The 19249-nt window shown below is 41.1% G+C and overlaps 2 protein-coding genes across 4 annotated transcripts in view; one reads left to right on the top strand and one right to left on the bottom strand.

The window, feature by feature from the left end:
* Positions 1–19249, top strand: part of LOC120528357 (zinc finger protein 184-like) — a 700371-nt gene that overhangs the window by 576338 nt on the left and 104784 nt on the right. The window lies entirely within an intron of this gene.
* On the bottom strand, positions 1712–12931 carry LOC120528384 (tripartite motif-containing protein 16-like; the record flags this gene model as incomplete). The annotated part of the gene is made up of 4 exons (XM_039752543.1): positions 1712–4236; positions 8467–8532; positions 11056–11215; positions 12896–12931. Coding segments are annotated over 4 exons (804 nt in total), but the record flags the coding sequence as incomplete, so codon positions are not given.

Consider the following 19249-nt stretch of genomic DNA (forward strand, 5'->3'; position numbering starts at 1 on the left):
TGCTGAGACAGTTTTGAGATTTTCTGTGGTCAGCAGCAGCAGGTTCAGGGACAGGCTACTTAACATCGGGCCACACTTACAAATCCAGGAGTGTCTCTTGTGTTTATCACCTGATGTTGTATAATGTATGGTATTATGTTCGTTGTCTGTTGTTTGTAGTTTTCTTCTCAGCATTCATTTTATAAGATTACATTACGTTAATGTGACTCACAGTAATCAACCACACAAAAAGTAATCCCATATCTCATTTCAGTTCAGCTCTGTCATCCTTAACATCCCATCAGGAGAGCCGTGAAGTCGGAGGACCTTGAAGATACCGAAGCATCTGAAGGGCTAACAAGCACTCAACATTCTTATGTAAGGACAACGTGAACCCACTTGCACTGAATTCTAAAGAAGCTTCTGGAAGTTCCTTGGATGGTGATTTCTATTTCATCTAACTTTAAGTTGTCCTCTTCACACTTTATTCTTACCTGTAGATTGAGATTTTACCTGTTAAATAAGATAAAGTGATGAGTGAGCAGTGGGGTGTCAGACATCTCAGCAGGTTTGGAATTCCACTCCCAATATCACAGTAAGCATTCAGGAGTAACAGCAGTTCATACCATGCACTCCATCTCCATGAAGGACTTCTGCTCCAGGACCACCAATTGTCTACTACAGTGCAGACCAGTGACCTCCTCCTCCGGGCTTCAGGGGCTCGACCAGCTGGGGGTCTCCTGCAGACGTGGCCTTCAAGGAGGACTGACCTGTCCAAGCCGCCCTCCACAAGTCCAACATCAAACAGGACTTGCATTGTGCTGGCCTCATTTTAAATTAGGATTTGGTTACTTAGATGGTCAGCCCCTTTTTATTAAATTTACATTATTTAAGTTTGATTGTTCAGATGAATATCAGGTTAGCTAAGCAGTGCAGTTCTGTAACACCCGCTGGCCCCTTCAGCTCCTGTGATGCTCGACCGCCTGCTGGTGTCTCTCCATGAAGTTATTCAACTTGACTTTTCCAGTCTGTGTTCCCCTCTTGTCAGCTCTTTGCCTCTGCTTACACCGTTTGGACTTCTTCCTATTCATGAGCACTCGTGCTGCCCACCTCTTACTAGAGCCCCCTGTCCTGACGCTAAGACCTTCTTACACTCTAATTCTGTGTTACGAGACGAGTCACTGACTGAATATTATCTGCTGCAAGTTCTTTACTCATTCAGGAGCAGACGTTGTGTTTTAGTGAACTCTCACACCGCAGTGACACACAACACTTCACTCGTCATCAACTTCAACATGAAGTCAGCCCGTCAGTCTGAGTCTCCTCTCTCTTTGTGATTCTCCTTTCTGGTTTATTTATATATATTATTAAAGAGAGCAGTGGCCACAGTGCGGACCTTAAGGGACACCACTTTTAATGTCGCAAACTCAGAAAAGGAGCTCTGCACATTAACCCTTTGTGAACAGAATTTAAACCAATTGGGCCCACTGCTCCCTGTCACACTTGTACCCAAACAGTCCCTTGACTGACGTTAACTTTTAATGTCTTTTAGATGAAAGCGTCTCCTAAGAGAGAAAATGTAAATATAGAAAAACAAAAATAAATCCTACACAATAAAATCAAACACAGTTTACGGAGGAAAAGGATTAAAAGAAATTTACTAAAGAAAGGATTAAAATATGCTTACAAATAAAAGACAGACATAATAAAGCAAAAATCTCAAGGTTATCAAAATCCCAACAAACCTAAAGCAGGAGACCAAAAGGACCACCAAACATCAAAACATAAAGCAGAGCCCACCAGACAGGAGAGAGTCCAGTGTTGGAGCGGCTCTTTCATTTGCAGCTTCTTCTTAAATAGCCCTGGGGGCGGAGCTCCAGCTGCAGTGTCAAGTGGCCCCGCCCCTTGGGCTTCACAAGAAATGAGGGACAACAAAACTAACCAAATACATAAAGATTTAAAAACAAAATATACATCAGCACATCTTACATACAACAAAAACAAATCAATTTACAAAGCAATTCATAAAAATAGCAAAAAGTTGAAAGAAAATGGAAACTCATTAAAGGCAGAAATTAAAACCCAAAATGAAACATCATAGCTGACTTCAGTCCTCAATGCACTTCAACTTCTTGTGGTGTCCATGAGTGTCAAATTCACCATTTAATGTCCATCTTTATTATTAACTGAACATCTCAGTAGTGTGTGTGTGGGGGTGCAGGATGGAGTGGGCACAGCGGACACACAGGGGCACACAGTACACATGACAGAGCGCAGACACTCAGATGTTGAATGGAGAGCACTGCTCAGGTCTAAATGATCGATTTCACTGCTAGACTTACAAATCAAATATTCAATCCAAATCAACATCTTATTTGTTACTCACCCCATTGTCTTGAGAATTAAAAAGCATATTCTGACTTTTCCAGCGCTATTAAGAAATGGATCATCAATACGGAGTGTTATATCTTCAGATCAGACAACACAAGAGATGTGACCAGAGGTGGTGACAAGTCAGAAGGTCACAGAGGAGCAGATTTGACAAATGTCAGTCATCCTTATTGTTTATTCACCAAACACCATTGGGAGTTTATTATACAAAATGTAAACAATTATTAGATTTCTATTTTGTTAATACATAACGATTATTAAAAAGCTTAATTCAAATAAATGTTCTTTTCTCATAGAGAATCTTCCATAACCTAACAAAGCTGCACTCTCCTTAAAGCTAATGACAATATTAAGAAATCCACACTAAATATCCATTTGATCAAACCCAAATCTTTCCTCCCCCTCAGCCTTGCCATTCATTTAATATTGAGAGTGGCCACTAGAGGCAGTAGTTTGGCGACTGATCAATCAATAACCCCTTCTCTCCATTCATTGTCTTTCTTATCCGCTTTTCAATTTCAGGTTTGTGGACAAGGTGGATCAACCCAGGATGGGGTGCCAGTCCACTGCAAAGCCACACATGTGCACCCATGTCAAGTGTGTGCCAACTCACCAAGAATTCATTTTTTGAAGATGTTGGAGCTTTCAGGGTACCAAGAGTGACAAATCTGGCGACAAGGAGTAGGTGCAGTTTAAAGTTTAATGTGACATCAACTAAAACACCAAACTCTGTCAGTATGGCCGAAATCTGACTGACCGGTGAGTCCTCGTCTTCAGACATTCACAGTGAATTCATTCTGAAGTGATGGACCCTTTGAGTGACCAATGGAGGGTCACAACATGCCTTGTGAGTGGACAACACTCCAGTCCCATCTATAACTCTCTGCTCCTACATATAGTCACTATTCAAGAGCTCTCGATATTGATTCTGTATAGCGCCTTTCAGTTGTGCTGATCCAGCAGAACCACACGCCTGTCCTACTTAAAAGGTGACATTCAGTGACACTTGGGGGCCTCAGTAGTTGTAGGGGTGTCAGCCTGAAGGACATGTGGCTGTGAATCAACAGTGACTTGTGCTGGTCAGACTGGTATTTGTAGGTCTGAAGTGACTCTGCCCCCCACTATGACACACACACCCGATTGGCTACTCAAACCCAATAATAATGGAGACCCTGACAGCGGCACTGGCCCCGCATTCTCATCCACAAATTTAATCACAGAGGTGCTACCCCCAACAACCTGTTAAATTAATTTCACCCTAAACTACAAACACAAAAAGGACCTGCGCTTGTGGGGACATCAAGTGACCAGTGGAGGATACTGGTCACTGGTCACATGGTGTCATTTGGCTGATTGTTACACTGGAGTGAAGACCAACACTAAACCCTGGATAGAGGGGCTCAGTGAAGGAGGTGTTGAACCTGTGCAGGAGGGTCATTGTGTGTGAGACGCTATAAAATGACAGAGAGCCAGCAGGCCAGTCCAGATACACACCTATTCTGGGGCTGTAGGGGGCGCGGATTACAGTCCTCTTGTTATTGTGACGCACAGAGCACTGGAAAACAGACCTCTGCAAACTCCAAGACTTGTCATTGTATCCAAGGCGGCACTCATCGCCCCCTCCTTTCCTTCTCAGTCCTTTATATGCGACTCCGATCTTCATGATGTGTCCACTACCCTCCACCTCCCAGTAACAGCGAGTCCCAGTCAGAGCCTCTGTGCATAGAACTTGGCACCAGTAGTCAAATCTGTAAGGGTGTTCAGGATATTCAGTCTCTGTCCCCTCATATGTCACCTTCTTGTTCCCTTCAGACAGACGGAGGTCTCTATGTGCCGTGTTGATGTCCAGTGTGAGGGGACAGAAGTCTGAAAGGAGAGAAAAGAAAACGAGTGATGAAATTTGGGAGTGTGTAACGGGACTAGGGGCGGAGCACAACACAGACAATTAACAAGAACCAATCAGGAGCTGCGCTGATGAGACACTAATAGTAAAGAGCTCATCTGATTGGACAGAATCTGTGGGGAATTTAAAATCAAATTCTCGAATCACAATAAATCCAAATCCCTTTTATTCTCCAGTACTTCATGTGCAGGAATCTGACTTGGTAGATTTGGAGCTCCTTATAATGGAACACAACATCACAGACAAATAACAGAAATAGCTGAAGTTAAAAAGACAAACTTCAAACCAAGTTGTAGAATAATCCAATTATAAAGGAGATGTGCTGAGAGTGATGTGCCATTGAGAGTGTGAGTGTGTAGTGTGTATTCCCATGTCACACACACATGTCCTCACACTGTACACACACACACCTTCACACAGTCTCTGACAGAACACATGAATACACACAGAAGACGGCTAAGTCACTGCTGGGAGAGGCTGTCGCTCTGGCTAAGAAACTCTGGAGGTGTCTGTTAGTTTGAGTTTGAATTGACTGAAGCGTTTGGGAGTTTGTGTGAAGAAGTGATGAGCTGCTGAGATGAGTCTGTGGTGGTCGTTATGGCACGGTTAGTGACACGAGATGTCTACAGGTCTGCACAGATGAAGAGCACAGCAGACCTCACCACACGCTCTCATCTATTTATGGAGTGTGACATCAGTGGGCCAAACCAGACACCAATGGAGAATGTGATTACACTTTCAATTACGGCTTTGTGAAACTAAACGAGGATTGGCTGTGAAATATTTAATTTCTTTATCTGGCGTAAGAAGTCAAATCGCCGCTCTGCCTTCTTAGTGATGTGGTGGTGTTCATGTCCCAGCTGAGAGTGTTTGAGATTGTTGTGCTCAGAACTTTGAAGGAGTCCATCATATTGACTGCTGAATCATTCATTTCTAGTGTCAGAGGGTTGTGACTGCTGTTTGTGAAAGTCAATGGCCATTTCCACTTTCTCGGTGGTCTTGAGCAGCAGGGTGTTGAAGCTCACCAGGACACAAGACGAGACCCCTCTTTTCTAGAAGGTGTTTCATTGCCGTTAGTAATTAGACCAATAATGGTGGTGTCATCAGTAAATTTAACGATTTATCTGAGGATCAGTGAGCCTGCAGTCATTGTGGTACAAGGAGCAAAGTAGGGGGGCTGTCCACTGCCTCAAGGGGAACCTGTGCTGATACAGAGACAGTCTGAGAGGTGGGAGTCCACACAAACGTATTGTTTCAGGTTAATCAGAAAACTGTAAATCCATTCACAGATGGAAGGATTCAGTTCAGAGTGTAGAAGTTATGGTGTTAAAAGCTGAGCTGACGTCTACAAACAGGATTCTGGCAGAAGTTCCTTTACAGACCTGTGTGCTCGAAATGCAAACTGAAGAGGGTCGAGATCAGTAGCAGTGACAGATTTCAGATGGCTTAGAAGAATCCGTTCAAGTATTTACATTAAAACTGATGTAAGAGCAATAGGCCTGTGAACAGTGAGGCAGCTTATTTTATCACTTTTAGGAACAGAAACAGTAACAGAAGATTTAAAGCAGATCGTGTGAACTGAGCAAAAGACGAGTTAAAGATGTCTGTGAAGAGAGTAACGAGGGGCCTGCACAGGTTTGATTGTGTCAGGTGAGACAGAGTCAGGGCCGGCTGACGTCTTACACTTCTGTGCCGTAAACAACTTCCAGACGTCGTTTTCCTTCATAGAAAAGGGAGAAGAGGGGGAGAGGCATTCTGAAGAAGTGGCTGCTGATATAACAACCTTAGAGCTGAAGGAGACGAGGGGATGAAAGGCCTCAGCAACTTGTTGGTCAAATCTGCCATAGAGCTTGTGAAGTTTGTCATGGAGGGATGAGGAGTCTGAGTGAGCATTGGGAGACGACTTTTAGGAATTAGTAACAGACTGAAGGCTTCTCCACACAGAGGAGCGACTGTCTGCTCCACACTGAAGCTCCAGTTTATTTCTGTGTTTCCATTCAGCGTGTCTGATTGCGTTGTTTAGCCGATTCCTGGCCAGTCTCTAGGTGGCCTTATCACCAGTTTTAGGGGCTTTTTCTTTCACCTGATGGAGATTCCTTAGATCTTTGGTAAGCCGTGGCTTTCCATTGTTATAAATCACAATAGATTTTCTGGGAATGTAGAACTCTTCACAGAAGCTGATACAAGATGTCACAGTGTCAGGCAGCTCATAAATATTTTAAAAACGTGCCAATCTGTCCAGTCCAGACAGTCTTGTAATGCTTCACCTGACTCATCAGTCCATGAACAAATAGATTTCTTGACTGGTTTAACTGGTTTTAGCCTTTGTTTATAAGTAGCTAGTAACTGTAGCATAATGTGGTCAGAATTACCCAGTGAAGTGCGAGGTAAAGCCCGGTATGTGTCCTTCACGGCGCAGTAGCAGTCATCTGAAGTCTTCCTGTCCTTGGTGGGCCATTTAACAAGCTGTTTGTATCTGGGAAGGTCAATGGTGAGGTTTGTGTTATTAAAGTCACCCTCACTGTAATCGGGGAGTTTCCACGACTGCTCTTCAAACCAGTGATGTAATCTGCCAAATTCTGGATGAGATTTCTACTCCTCTCACTGAACCACTTGGCCCACTCTTCTTTAGCTTTGATGGACGACTTCTCCCAAATGTAACTTCCAGCTCTTCCCATTGATGTTGACTTGGATTCATTTTAGGGTGCACAGCGGATCACTTCAGCAGATTTTAATGTGATTTCCACCATATTTGGGTGGTCTTACTTGTAAGTTCTGGAGGATCCATGATCTACACTTCATACAGAGCTTTGTGATGTTTGCTCCAGAATGTCTTGATGATCTTTTCATTTTACTGTGCCCTGCACAGATTCAGCACAGCAGCCCCCTAACATTAATGATCTTCCTCCATGTTTTGAGTTTTTTCTTTCAACACTTGTTTTGTTTTTGGTGGACACGGAGCTACTGTGACTTACTGTAAAAATCTCATTTAGTTTCATCAGTCCAAAGAAATCTCTCCAGCACTGTGGCTTATCAATACTTCCAGTGTGATGCACACAATGACTCAGCAAAGCTTTGCGAGGGCTGAGTGACTGAAGACCCCTGTGATTCTCATCGTGGACTGATGCATATTCAATGCTGTCTTTTAACATCTAATGGCTTCCCCAAAATTTTTAATGCCATCTTCATTTGATTTAATTCCTACAATTTATTAAGTCATGAATAAAGTTTCTGCTCTACGGAGAAACGAATAGAGGATGTTGAATACTTTGTCAGCTTTAACTTGTTTCACATAAATTTGATTCTTTTTTACTTTCTCGTATACAAAGTATAGAGAAAGTATAGTAATTATGAAAAAAAATCAACCTTGAGATTTTAGACCTTCCTGAGTCCAAAAATAACATTTTTTAGAATTATGGCGGTGTGTGTGTAAACACGATATCTCAAAAACGCAATGAGATTGATAGATGAAATGGCAAAATCCATCAACTGGAAGTGGTACTAAACAAATACTCTATTTTTTTTCATGCAGCTGCAGAGTCCTATTTATTGAACTTTACTTTTATAATAACTGTTCAATATATTAATTTGATTTGTTGTTGAAGGTATTTTATTGTACATAATATAAAAATATAATTATTGTCTTATGGTTTATTCTTCAAATATCCATTCCCATATCAGAGTATATGAGAAAGTCTATGGGAGACCACTCTTGATTTTTTCTCAATCCATTGCTTGTCAATGCATCTGTATATCCATATACTGTTTATGTATATCTTAATTGTGGTGGACATTGTGTTTTTTATGTGAAGCACACTAAGTTGCTTTCATTTAATGCCATGGATTATTATTATTATTATTATTATATAAGAGAATGACTGAAGTAGAAAAACATCAGAATGGTGACACAGGAATACAGAAAGAGGAAACAGCAGGAAGTGCAAAGAAGAAAAATATGACAATAGAAAAAGGACAAAGTAGAGGATGATATGGCATAGTTGGCAGGATTTCCCATGAGTCCACTTGACACTTCAGAGACTCAAGTCTAACAGATCCCAAAATCCCATAATGCACCAGGTCACAGGACACCAAATTCACGTAATCCTTTCTGCAGGCTATACTTTCATATCATAAACCTGACCTAAGATATTAACAGTGAAATGATGATAAATTCAATGAATTGACAGACTCACATTGTAAAAACTCCTCTCTGCTCCGAGGTTGTGGAGGCTGTAGGGTAAAGATTGGAGCTTCACGATCTGAAAATACAAAGAAAAGAGAAGAATGGAGAATGTTAAGTTTAGGCCTGTCAGTAGATTAATATTTGTAATTGTGAATATTTTAATTTGTGAATAAAGTTTAACTTTATTTACAAAATTAATCGTGACTAATCTCACATTACGGTGCATATTTGACAAGGTTTATTGGTATCACTTTAGATTAAGTTACCATAATTACAGAGTAACTAGGTGTTATTACCTCCTGCTTACTGTGTAATGCTGTGGTTAAGCAATTAACTAATTGCTATTCCACAATTTATGTGCATACCCCGTTAGAAAAACTGTGGAACAACAATTACAATTTAGTACCAAATTATATTGTTACACTGTATTACACAGTAAGTAGAAATTAATAACACCTAGTTACTCTGTAATTATACAGGTAAATTCAATGGTACGTACAGCATAATTATGGACACTTAAATCTAAAGTGATTCTGGTTTATTATTATATCCTATGAACCACATCATCAGATCAGGTATAAATATAATAATGTCAGTATTACGATATACTGGAAATGATTCTCGGAGGACATCAGAAATTTAATTTATTGTTAAAATTATAGCAAACAACCAACAGTATTTTGGACATGTCTGTAACATTGCTCAAGGCTACTGTCATCATTATTTAACCTTCTAAACCAGTTGCTAAGGCAAACAACTTTGTTCACATTTTCAAATTCCACAGTAGATTTCTTTTTGTGCACAATATGAAAAAGAAAAAAGGCAGCTGCACAATGCAGCATCGAACAGGAGCATCAAACAATGATTTTGAAATGAAATAATAAGCCACCCGAGTCACAACATCCTAATTCTACTATCAGATTGTAATCCAATAGTTTTGATTTTTGTATTTATTAATATTTTGTTTAAATTTTATGAAATAAATTAAATTATTTAGTACAACATTGAATTGCTTCTTTGATTACTCATCATATTCATTTTGAATTCTTACAGTTGCAGGAGCTCTAGAATGAATGTCTAGTAAAAGAAGGCCCTTTGTTATCGAGGCAAGTGTTGTTACATTACAGCTTTAGGCGCAACAGCGTTCTCAGCCTTTTAATGTATGTTTTGAAGAAGTAATCACTTACATAAAATAACCCTAAAAGCAGCAATTCAAATTCAGGAAATAAATCTCAGGATCTGATCTCCTTGCAAATAATCACAGGTGTCTATTCCATTGTTACATTAATAACTTAATCTCTCAAGAATTGAAGAGATCAATTCTCCTGACTGTGATTTGTATGGGATAAAACATTTGTATATAACATATAAGGTAAAGTTCTGTTCAGAACATTGCAGCAGACTGCATGAGATAAGATGAGATGAGAGCAGCACAGCAGATCAGTGCAGTTCAGATGACAAAGGAGTGACCAGAGAAGGAACGAGATGGTACATTCTAAAATCTCACGATAACTTTGCGTTAGTTTAAAGGATCAAGGCTTTAAAATTAAGCTCAAGTGTTAACTTATTAATGCTGACATTCCTATTTAAGATGTAATTTTATAATGTTAAATTCTTAAACACTAATTATAAATGTAATGGAGTTAAAATAAAGCAACAAAACATGCAGATCAAGTCTGCACACAGAGCCGACCGGTGTGTGGATGATGCAGTGAGTTTTATTTACTAACATTTTGATGAGCCACAGACACATGTGAGGGTCTTCTCTGTGGACTTGAACTCTGCTTTAGATACCAACATCTCAGAGCTCCATGATAAGAAACTGACTGAGTTCAGCTTGCCCAGTCTAATCCACCATTGTATCTCAGACTTTCTTCCAGGTAGTAAACAGTGCCGGTGCAGTTGGGCGCACACATGTCTGACCTGTTAACCCTCATCACCTCACTTTCTGTTTTCCTCTCCTGTGTTGTCAGTTGGCCACAGCTCAGCAGTTCTGTTCATGGACAGACATTGTTAGGTTCAATTTATGTTCATCAGTGCAGAACTGCTTTAGCTTACAGATTTGTTTAAACACCCAGTATAATGATATGTAAATATTATATACTTTATAATTTGTAAAGTATGTTAATGTGTTTCACCTGTGAACTTGTTATGTGCACTCAGTGGAGTGTTCAGGTGGTCCTGAAGTGGTCAGGGTTCTAATGCACTCCTCTAATTTGCTTATCTTTTTTACCAAACAAGAAACACAAAGAAAGAGGAATGTAAGGACTGGCATGTCCAGTGCAAAGAGGTTCATAAATGTACAACACGATCAAAACAGATAGACGTACCATCAACACTGTTTAAAAAACTGGTGTTTCACTACGCTAATAATATTTACATTTTCAAATATTTACATTAAACATTCAGTTACTCTGTTTAAAATAACAGTGTGATATCACTCAGCTAGTTACAGTAAGGGACATTAGAAAAAATTCTTAACAGTAAAGGCTTAGAGATAAATGTAAAAGAGCAGGCCTACTTCATGCAAGTCAGTGTCCCTTCTGTTTTATTCTGGTCCACCTAATGGACTTTAACAAAACATGAACAGTCACAGTACCTTGTCGAATCCTTGTCAGGATGTCCTGCTGGCTGATCTTCTCCAGACTCTTTTTCAGACCTGACAGCTCCTTTAGCAGGTCCTCAGAAGAAAACTCAACCGTGACAGTAGAGCTGAGCGAGTCTCCATCAGCAGGAAGGACAGAGCAAGTTGAGAAAGTCTGCAGTAGGAGAGAAGAGGGAACAAATAGAAATAAAAAGTAACATTAATAAGATGGACATCCTCTTAACTAAACATCAGTGTGGTGGACAATCATCCTGGGTTTAGATAGAGAGAATACTTATCATACATTCATTGGTTATTTAGAATGTTTCACGTGATGGACCAAAAAATGTCATCAGCCTTGATTTTCAAAAAGCTTTTAGAACAGAAGTCCAAGAGGTGAGTCACCAGACTGTAGATAAGTGGACCAAGGGGGCAACGGACAGGCAGGGGCAAAATTGACTTAGCAGACAAAACAAGGCAATGGGCTCTTTGATAGAGTGATAGACAAGAGAGATAGATAGACAGACAGATAGAGAGATAGAGTGGACACTAGGGGTCACTGTTGCCCCTTTAAACCCAACAGACTAATGCTCAGGACACCAGGTAAAAGCGCCTAGAAGTATTTTTAATTGTTTTCTTCTTGCACAGTGCTCCCTAAGCACAACAGTCACCATAACACAATAATTACAATTCTCACCTCCTCCACACTTCCAAGCAAGCTTTGTCCACCTCCATCCGACTCTGGCTTGCTTGCTGGCTGGGTTCACTACAGTCCTTTAAATAGTGCCCAACCTGAAAGTGCTTCTCTCCTTTCGTCCACGTGACTTGCCAGCACTTCCAGGTCAAATGAAGAACTTGAATTTTCTTTAACCCGGAAGTATTTCTGGATGTCTATCCTCGTGACTCACTAGTACGTCCAGGCTATGAGGAGAGCAAAACTCCCCAGGTCCTCCTGCAGCATCTCCTGGTGCCATCCACAGTACCCAGCAGGTCTGTAAAGCTGAACTCCAAGTCCCATAGTGCCCTGTGGGAATCCAGGGCACTGCTATTTTGCAGGGAAGTCCCCATGTATTAGTCGTGGAGGAGGCAGTGTCTAAAAGTAGTTGCCTTCCCCCATCCTTCCCTTCTACGGGCGCGCCGCATGGGTTGAGCTGCTGGCCGTCCCTTATAATAGATACATAGATAGATGGTATATTTGTCCCAAGAAGGAAATTTGTCAATTAAATTAAATCCAAAGATAGACACACACAATCTTCAGTATAATTGTACCTTAGAAGGTCTGTAACTAGAAAATGTGTGACTTGTCAGAAAGACTTGGAAGCCTTTTGTGCGCTCATCACAGTTCTGTAAACTGCCCTGTAGAACACACTTGTGGGACCACATCAGGAATATTGTGTGTTAGAGAAATGACACAACAGCACAAAAGAAAGATAAGAAGAAGAAAGACCAGACAGGACTGTGGGGTTTGAGCTGTGAGGAAATGAAGGATTTGAATGTCGTCAGTTAAAGGACAGAGACATGAGGAGATGACATGACAGAAGTATTTAAAGATATGAAGGAGTTGGTGTCTTCTTTTACCAGGTGATGTCATTTAAAATGACTCATACCAAGAATATATTTCATATAAATTTTCTTCCTCAAAAAAACAACTGTAGATTTACCTCCCTATCTTGTACATGAAGGCAGGAACTTTCAGAGTTTTGCATAAACTGTGGAAATATTAGGCACATATTAAATTGCACTGAGTGGTAAGTTCTTGCCATTTGTAAAAACTCCTCAGATCTCTTGATTTTGAAGTTTCTCAGGTCCCACACACCCCAGTCTGATCAGACTCCCTGTGAAGTGTCGCTCTCACCTGCAGGAAGTGGATGTGGTCCTTGGTCTCTGAAAGTTCCTTCAGCTCAGCTTCTCTCCTCTTCAGCTCCTCAATCTCCTTCTCCAGTTGCTCCGTGACTCCTTCAGCCTTCTCCATTTCTCTCTTTTCTTGTTCTCTGATCCTCTCTATCAATTTCTTGTGGGCTTCCTCAATGCAATGAATCAGATCTGTGAAGCTCTTCTCGTGTTCCCTCATCACTCTTTCCACAGAAAGCTGTTGGATAGGAGAAAAATATTGAATCGAGTCACCTAATTAAAAATAAAAGTCACAAGACACTTTTGTTAGTATTTTGATGTTGTAGAGGATAGTTTGAATTAGGAGAAGGGTTGTAGGAGTATTCCCTGCTTAGTATTCCCCTGGTACTCTGGGTAGCAACATCTTCTTAAGGTACTTGTAGGTCTGTATGCAGTCTTAATAAGCGGCTCTCTAGGATCTATGGGAGCCATTGGCACAAGCTGCTAGGGGACAGCACTACTGTCATGTGAGGACCCTGCTAGTGTTACTCAGGGTGGTCTTTAAAAAGAGCCTCTCCTGGTCAACTGGGATTGACAGTGGATCAGGACAATGTTAACCTGGAGTGGAGAATGAGAGGATCGGAGAAGAAGAAAATGAATGGCTATTGTTGAGAAAATCTGGTCTGTTGTGAGGTAATTGCGTGAAAATAAAATATATATAGTGCAATTGTGAAAAGACTAAAACTGTCAAGTTTAACTTCATTAGGGAAAAGTTTGAGCAGACGCAGCAAAGTCTATAGAGAATAAACTGGGATAAGCTTTTAAGTGTGGAGACAGTCAAGGAGCAGTGGAACAAGTTTAAAAATGTTTTACATGTAATGCAAGACAGATACATACCTAAATTTGTAATTCATAGAAAATGTAACAAAACTCCACAGTGGCTTAATAAAGAGTTAAAAAAGAAGCTACAAAGGAAAAAAGGATGAATAAGGCATAGAAGACTAAAAAATCCAAAGAGAACAGCAAGACGTATGAGAACATGAGGGCAACCAGTAAGAAGAATATTAGGGAGGCTAAACGGCATTTAAAGCAGAAAACAGCAGATAAGGCAAAAGATGACCCTAAGAGATGCTTTCAATATTTGAGTAGTAAAAGATCAGACAAAGAGGAGGTGAAGTGCATCAGGCATAGTAAAGGAGAATTAAAAAACACAGACAGTGAACATACTTGGGAACTACGAAGGACTGGAAAATGGCAAATATTATCTCATTATATAAATATAAAGAGGGTTACCAGGCAAATCCAACCAAAGATAGGCCAGTAAGCTGAATGTGCATAACAAGAAAATTAGTGGAAGGAATTATTAAGGATACAATTGAGCAACACATGGCAAGAACACTCAGCATGGACTCAGAAAGAGGGAGGCTGTGTATTAATAACATGCTGGAATTCTATGAGGAAGCAAAAAAAGGCTATGATCAAAGTGGAGCAGATGATATTAATTTGGACTTTCAGAAAGCCGGAAAGGTGCCACATGAGAAGTTGGGCATCAAAATAAAAGATGTGGCAGTTCAGAGAGATGTTTCAAGATGGGTGCAGAATTGGCTCAGACACAGGAAGCAGAGGGTGATGGTGTGATGAACCTCATCAGAATTGGCCGATGTTAAGAGAGGAGACCAGCAGGGATCAGTGCTATGGCCACTGCAATTTTTATTATAAATAAATGATTTGGATATGAATTTAAGTAACAAGCTGATTAAGTTTGCAGATGATACCAAAAGAGGTGGATTAACAGATAGTCTGGAATATACAAAGGGAATTGGACAGAATAGAGGGTTGAGCAGATTTGTGGTATAAGGATGTAAGCGTAGGGTATGAGGTGCAAACTGTTCAGGATCATCAACCCCAAAGCTGGAGGTGTTCAGCTGTTTTCAGGACCTTTCAGAGCTGCACAGTGACTCTGATATCTCTGAGACAGTAGGCAAGGATGAAGAGCTCTAAAAGTAGTCATAGTCAGAGATTCAGGAATTATGGAAATTGAGATGAAGTTTTGCTCCAGATACAGAGAGTCTCACATGCTGTGTTGCCTTCTGGGTCACAGGTAGAAAACATCTATGGATGGCTGCCAGAACAGTGGATGACCCAGGTGTCATCGTCAAGCTTGTCCAGGTGTCACAGAATAATCAAAATAGGTGGGACAGACTGCCAGTTCTGCAGTACAGATTTAAGAGTTGAGTATAAAGCTGAGGAGCAGAACTGACAAAGCGGTCATCTCAGGACGTCTACCTGCTCCACACCAGTCCATGTGAGATTAGGAAGATTAGATGGCTTAATACACTCGTAAAATGTTTGTGTGGGAAGAAGTTGGGATGGGTTATATTTTAACTGGAAGGGCAATAATATAAGCTTAATATGTGTCACAAATAAATTAATGATAGCAATTATCTGGAAAAGATTGACAAACACAGATCTACGTGAGGAGTGCCAATGAGCAGTCAGTGTGGGTTTAGATGGAGGACATCATGTTTCACTAATGAGCTGGAATTCTATAATAAAACTAGAAAAGCATAAACCAGTATGGAGGTCAGTCTGGCAGGAGGGCTCACGTTCAATAACTTGTTCTTCCTTGACTGTCACTTCTGTCTCTTTTCTGGACTACACATATTGAGTAACAAGTTATATCCCACCAAATTTCTTTGAACAGAAGGATGCACTCCAGTTGTCCGATTCTGCTGTGGTTGGTATTTTAGTATACCAGATGGTGCTGGGTGTATAATGGAAGTTTATCCTAAATAAATCAGATTGTAAAAGTTAAGTCTATCCAGGCACAGAAGTGTGTGTAAAGAGTTCTTTTTCTGCCGATGAGAACATTCTTATAAATGGATCCTGGAAGAACTGGGCATGAAACAGGAAGCAATTCTGGACAGTCAAATTACAGTCACTGCCAATTAACCAACCTGACGTGAGGATGTGGGAGAGGAACTGGAGATACCAGTAGTGGTAAACACCTTATGGACCATGAATGGTGATCTGAAAGGCAACAGAAGTGACCACCGCACCACCTTACTATCCTTTGTCATAAAATACAAATGGTTAAATTGTAGCTCTGCTGCATAGTAAATGTTGTGTGTTTGCAGCTTGTCTGTCTGGTCTCCTTGTGTGGGTATTAAGATAGTCCATACATCCTGTTTGAGGAGTAGACAAGTAATTGACAGTGCAGAACACCTGAAGGCTGGACAGCTGGTTGGAATGGGAATTTGCATAAATCACACAATTATATGAAAGGAGAAAGAGAACAATAATTGGAGGAAAAAGACTAAACAGAGCAGCATCTGTTAAAAGGAACTCCGTCTTTGAAGAGCTGTGTAAATAGGTGAAGGTGTGCGATCGTCTCCAGGGACGTGAATCTAGAATTTAAATTTAACTAGCAGACTCGGTGAGCTCACTGCAGTCCTTTTATTATAATGGCTCAGGACTGACTGGGAAAACATTTTACATTTTAATTTTCAGATTCTTCCACTGGCCACCTTCTACAATTCATTTCCACATTATAATCAGACAACATGAACTCTGGAGTATTGTGTGAACTTCTGAAGGGCCTGAGGTGTGTATTTCACTCTGTATATTTTTATTCACATGTATGGCGGTTATTGTGTGTTGAATGTCATTTTCATCTTTGTTTCTTTCTTTTATAATTGTTTATTCTTTCCTTCTTTTGTGAAACTGCCTTATAACTGTCTTTTTGACACATACTGTATACATTCATTTGACTGTTAGAGCTTATGATATCAATATGTTAACATCTATGCTAACAACAAGCCATGGATTACAAGTGACACCAAGGGCCTTTTGAACCAGAAGAAAAGAGCTTTTAAAGGCAGTGATCAGCATGAGCTCAAGTGCGTGCAGAAGAAACTCTGAGTCCAGCTCAGGGCAGCACAGGAGAAAGCTGGAGCAGAAACTGCAGAATAACAGCATGAAGGAAGTATGGGATGAAGATTATCACTGGATGCAGCTCGAAGTGGGGTACCACCAGAGACAGACATGGAGAGAGCAAACCAGATGAACAACTTCTTTAACAGGTTTGACCACCATTACCCACTCTCACCTTGGAGTACTGCATCCTCCAACCATCCATCCTTCTGCTGATACCAGCATAGGTGAGACATCCCAACCCACAATTACAGCAGCGTAGGTGAGCATAGAGCTGAGGAGACTTCGTGCCAACAAAGTAGCAGGTCCAGATGGAGTATCGCCACGACTGCCGATGGCCTGTGCGTTGGAACTGGGAAGTCCTCTACAGCGCATCTTCAACCTGAGCTTGGAACAGGGGAGAGTCCCGAGGTTTTGGAAAACATCTTGTATCACCCCCTTCCCAAAAGGTATCACGTACTAGTGAGCTGCGCGACTTCCGGCCTGTTGCTATGACGTCACATGTGATGAAGACCATGGAGCGGCTGCTGCTTCACCACCTTAGAGAGAAGCTGACAGAGATGGGAGAAGATTCATACCTGGTGGCATGAATTGTGGACTATCTCACAGACAGACCACAGTATGTGAATCTCGGGAACTGCAGGTCTGACATTGTGGTCAGTAACACAGGAGCACCGCAGGGGACTGTACTTTTTTTCCGGTCCTGTTCAGCCTATAGACATCAGACCTCAAATACGATTATACTACTGCTATTGTGGGCTGCATCAGGAGTGGGCAGGAGGAGGACTACAGGAAGCTAATCAAAGACTTTGTTAAATGGTGCGACTCAAACCACTTACACCTGAACACCAGCAAAACCAAGGAAATGGTGGTGGATTTTAGGAGGCCCAGGCCCCTCATGGACCCCGTGAGCATCAGAGGAGACCGTGTGCAGAGGGTACAGACCTATAAATACCTGGGAGTGCAGCTGGATGATAAATTGGACTGATCTGCCAATACTGATGCGCTGTGTAAGAAAGGTCAGAGCCGACTATACTTCCTTAGATTGGCGTCCTTCAACATCTGCAATAAGATGCTGCAGATGTTCTTCCAGACGGTTGTGGCGAGTTCCCTCTTCTACGCGGTGGTGTGTTGAGGAGGCAGCATAAAGAAGACGTCTCATGCCTGGACAAACTTGTGAGGAAAGCAGGCTCTATTGTAGGAATAAAGCTGGACAGTTTAACATCTGTAGCAGAGCGAGGGGCATTAAGCAAACTCCTGTTAATCATGAAGAATTCACTGCATCCACTGAACAGTGTCATCTCCAGGCAGAGAAATAGCTTCAGTGACAGACTGCTCCACTGACAGACTGAGGAGATCGTTCCTCCCCCACACTATGCGACTCTTCAATTCCACCCGGGGGGTAAATGCTAACATTATTCAAAGTTATTGTCTGTTTTTACATGCATTTTTATTACTCTTTAATGTAATATTGTTTTTTGTATCAGTATACTGCTGCTGGATTATGTGAATTTCCCATTGGGATTAATAAAGTATCTAGCTATCTCTCAATAGATGAATGTACAGCAGGACTCCTCAGGGTCTGATACTGGCCTGTCCTTGTATTAGTTTAGGAAGGGGAGTGGCAGCAATCGGCCCATTTCAGCAAAACAGCATGTAAACAAGTTGAGGTGCGCGTTATCGGCACTCAGTCCAGCAGCCTAACACCTTCACTTATGGAGTCCAATAAAGCTGTGACATATCAGAATGAATAGAGAAAGTCCATTAGGGAATGTTGTGTTGACTGATCCAACTCAGATCATCAGTGCCAACATTCATTATGAGTTATTGTTAGGGGGAGTGAAGTCACCTTTAGTGGAGGAATGAGAAACCCGAGGACATGAGGGTCTTGTGGTCTGAATTCCTAATGACTAAAACATGAAATGCTGTCAGCAGTGAAACGCCATGAAGGACACAATAAACCATCTTCTCTCCTTCTCCATCTCCCTGTCCTCACACGTCATCATCATAAACTCACAACCCTTTTAGTTTTTATCCTCTCTTTGATATGAGGTGTCATCTTAATTCTACTCACCTTCATCTCCTCCACTGTCCTCGTCATCTCCTTCAGATTCTTCTCCTTCTCTTCAAGTCTCCTCCTAATTTCATTCAGTGTCGCCCCCAGCTGTTTCTGTTTGGACACACAAGAGGACACACGGGGGTCTTATCAGAATTCTCTTCCACTTTCTAAGCTTGTGGTGTAATTTTGAGTGATTAAATTTATACAACACATTTGTTTCACATTCCATGACACAACTTACTGTTTCTGTCACACTTGTCTTCATATCGACACAGTAGGTGACACTCAGATTTAATGAAACAAATATGAATATGACACAAATATTCAAATAAAGGTTTAATTTAACAGTTCAATTCAAGATGGAGTTTGGGCTTGAAGAGATCTACA

Source organism: Polypterus senegalus, chromosome 4 (genome assembly GCF_016835505.1).
Source record: "Polypterus senegalus isolate Bchr_013 chromosome 4, ASM1683550v1, whole genome shotgun sequence".
NCBI lineage: Eukaryota > Metazoa > Chordata > Cladistia > Polypteriformes > Polypteridae > Polypterus > Polypterus senegalus.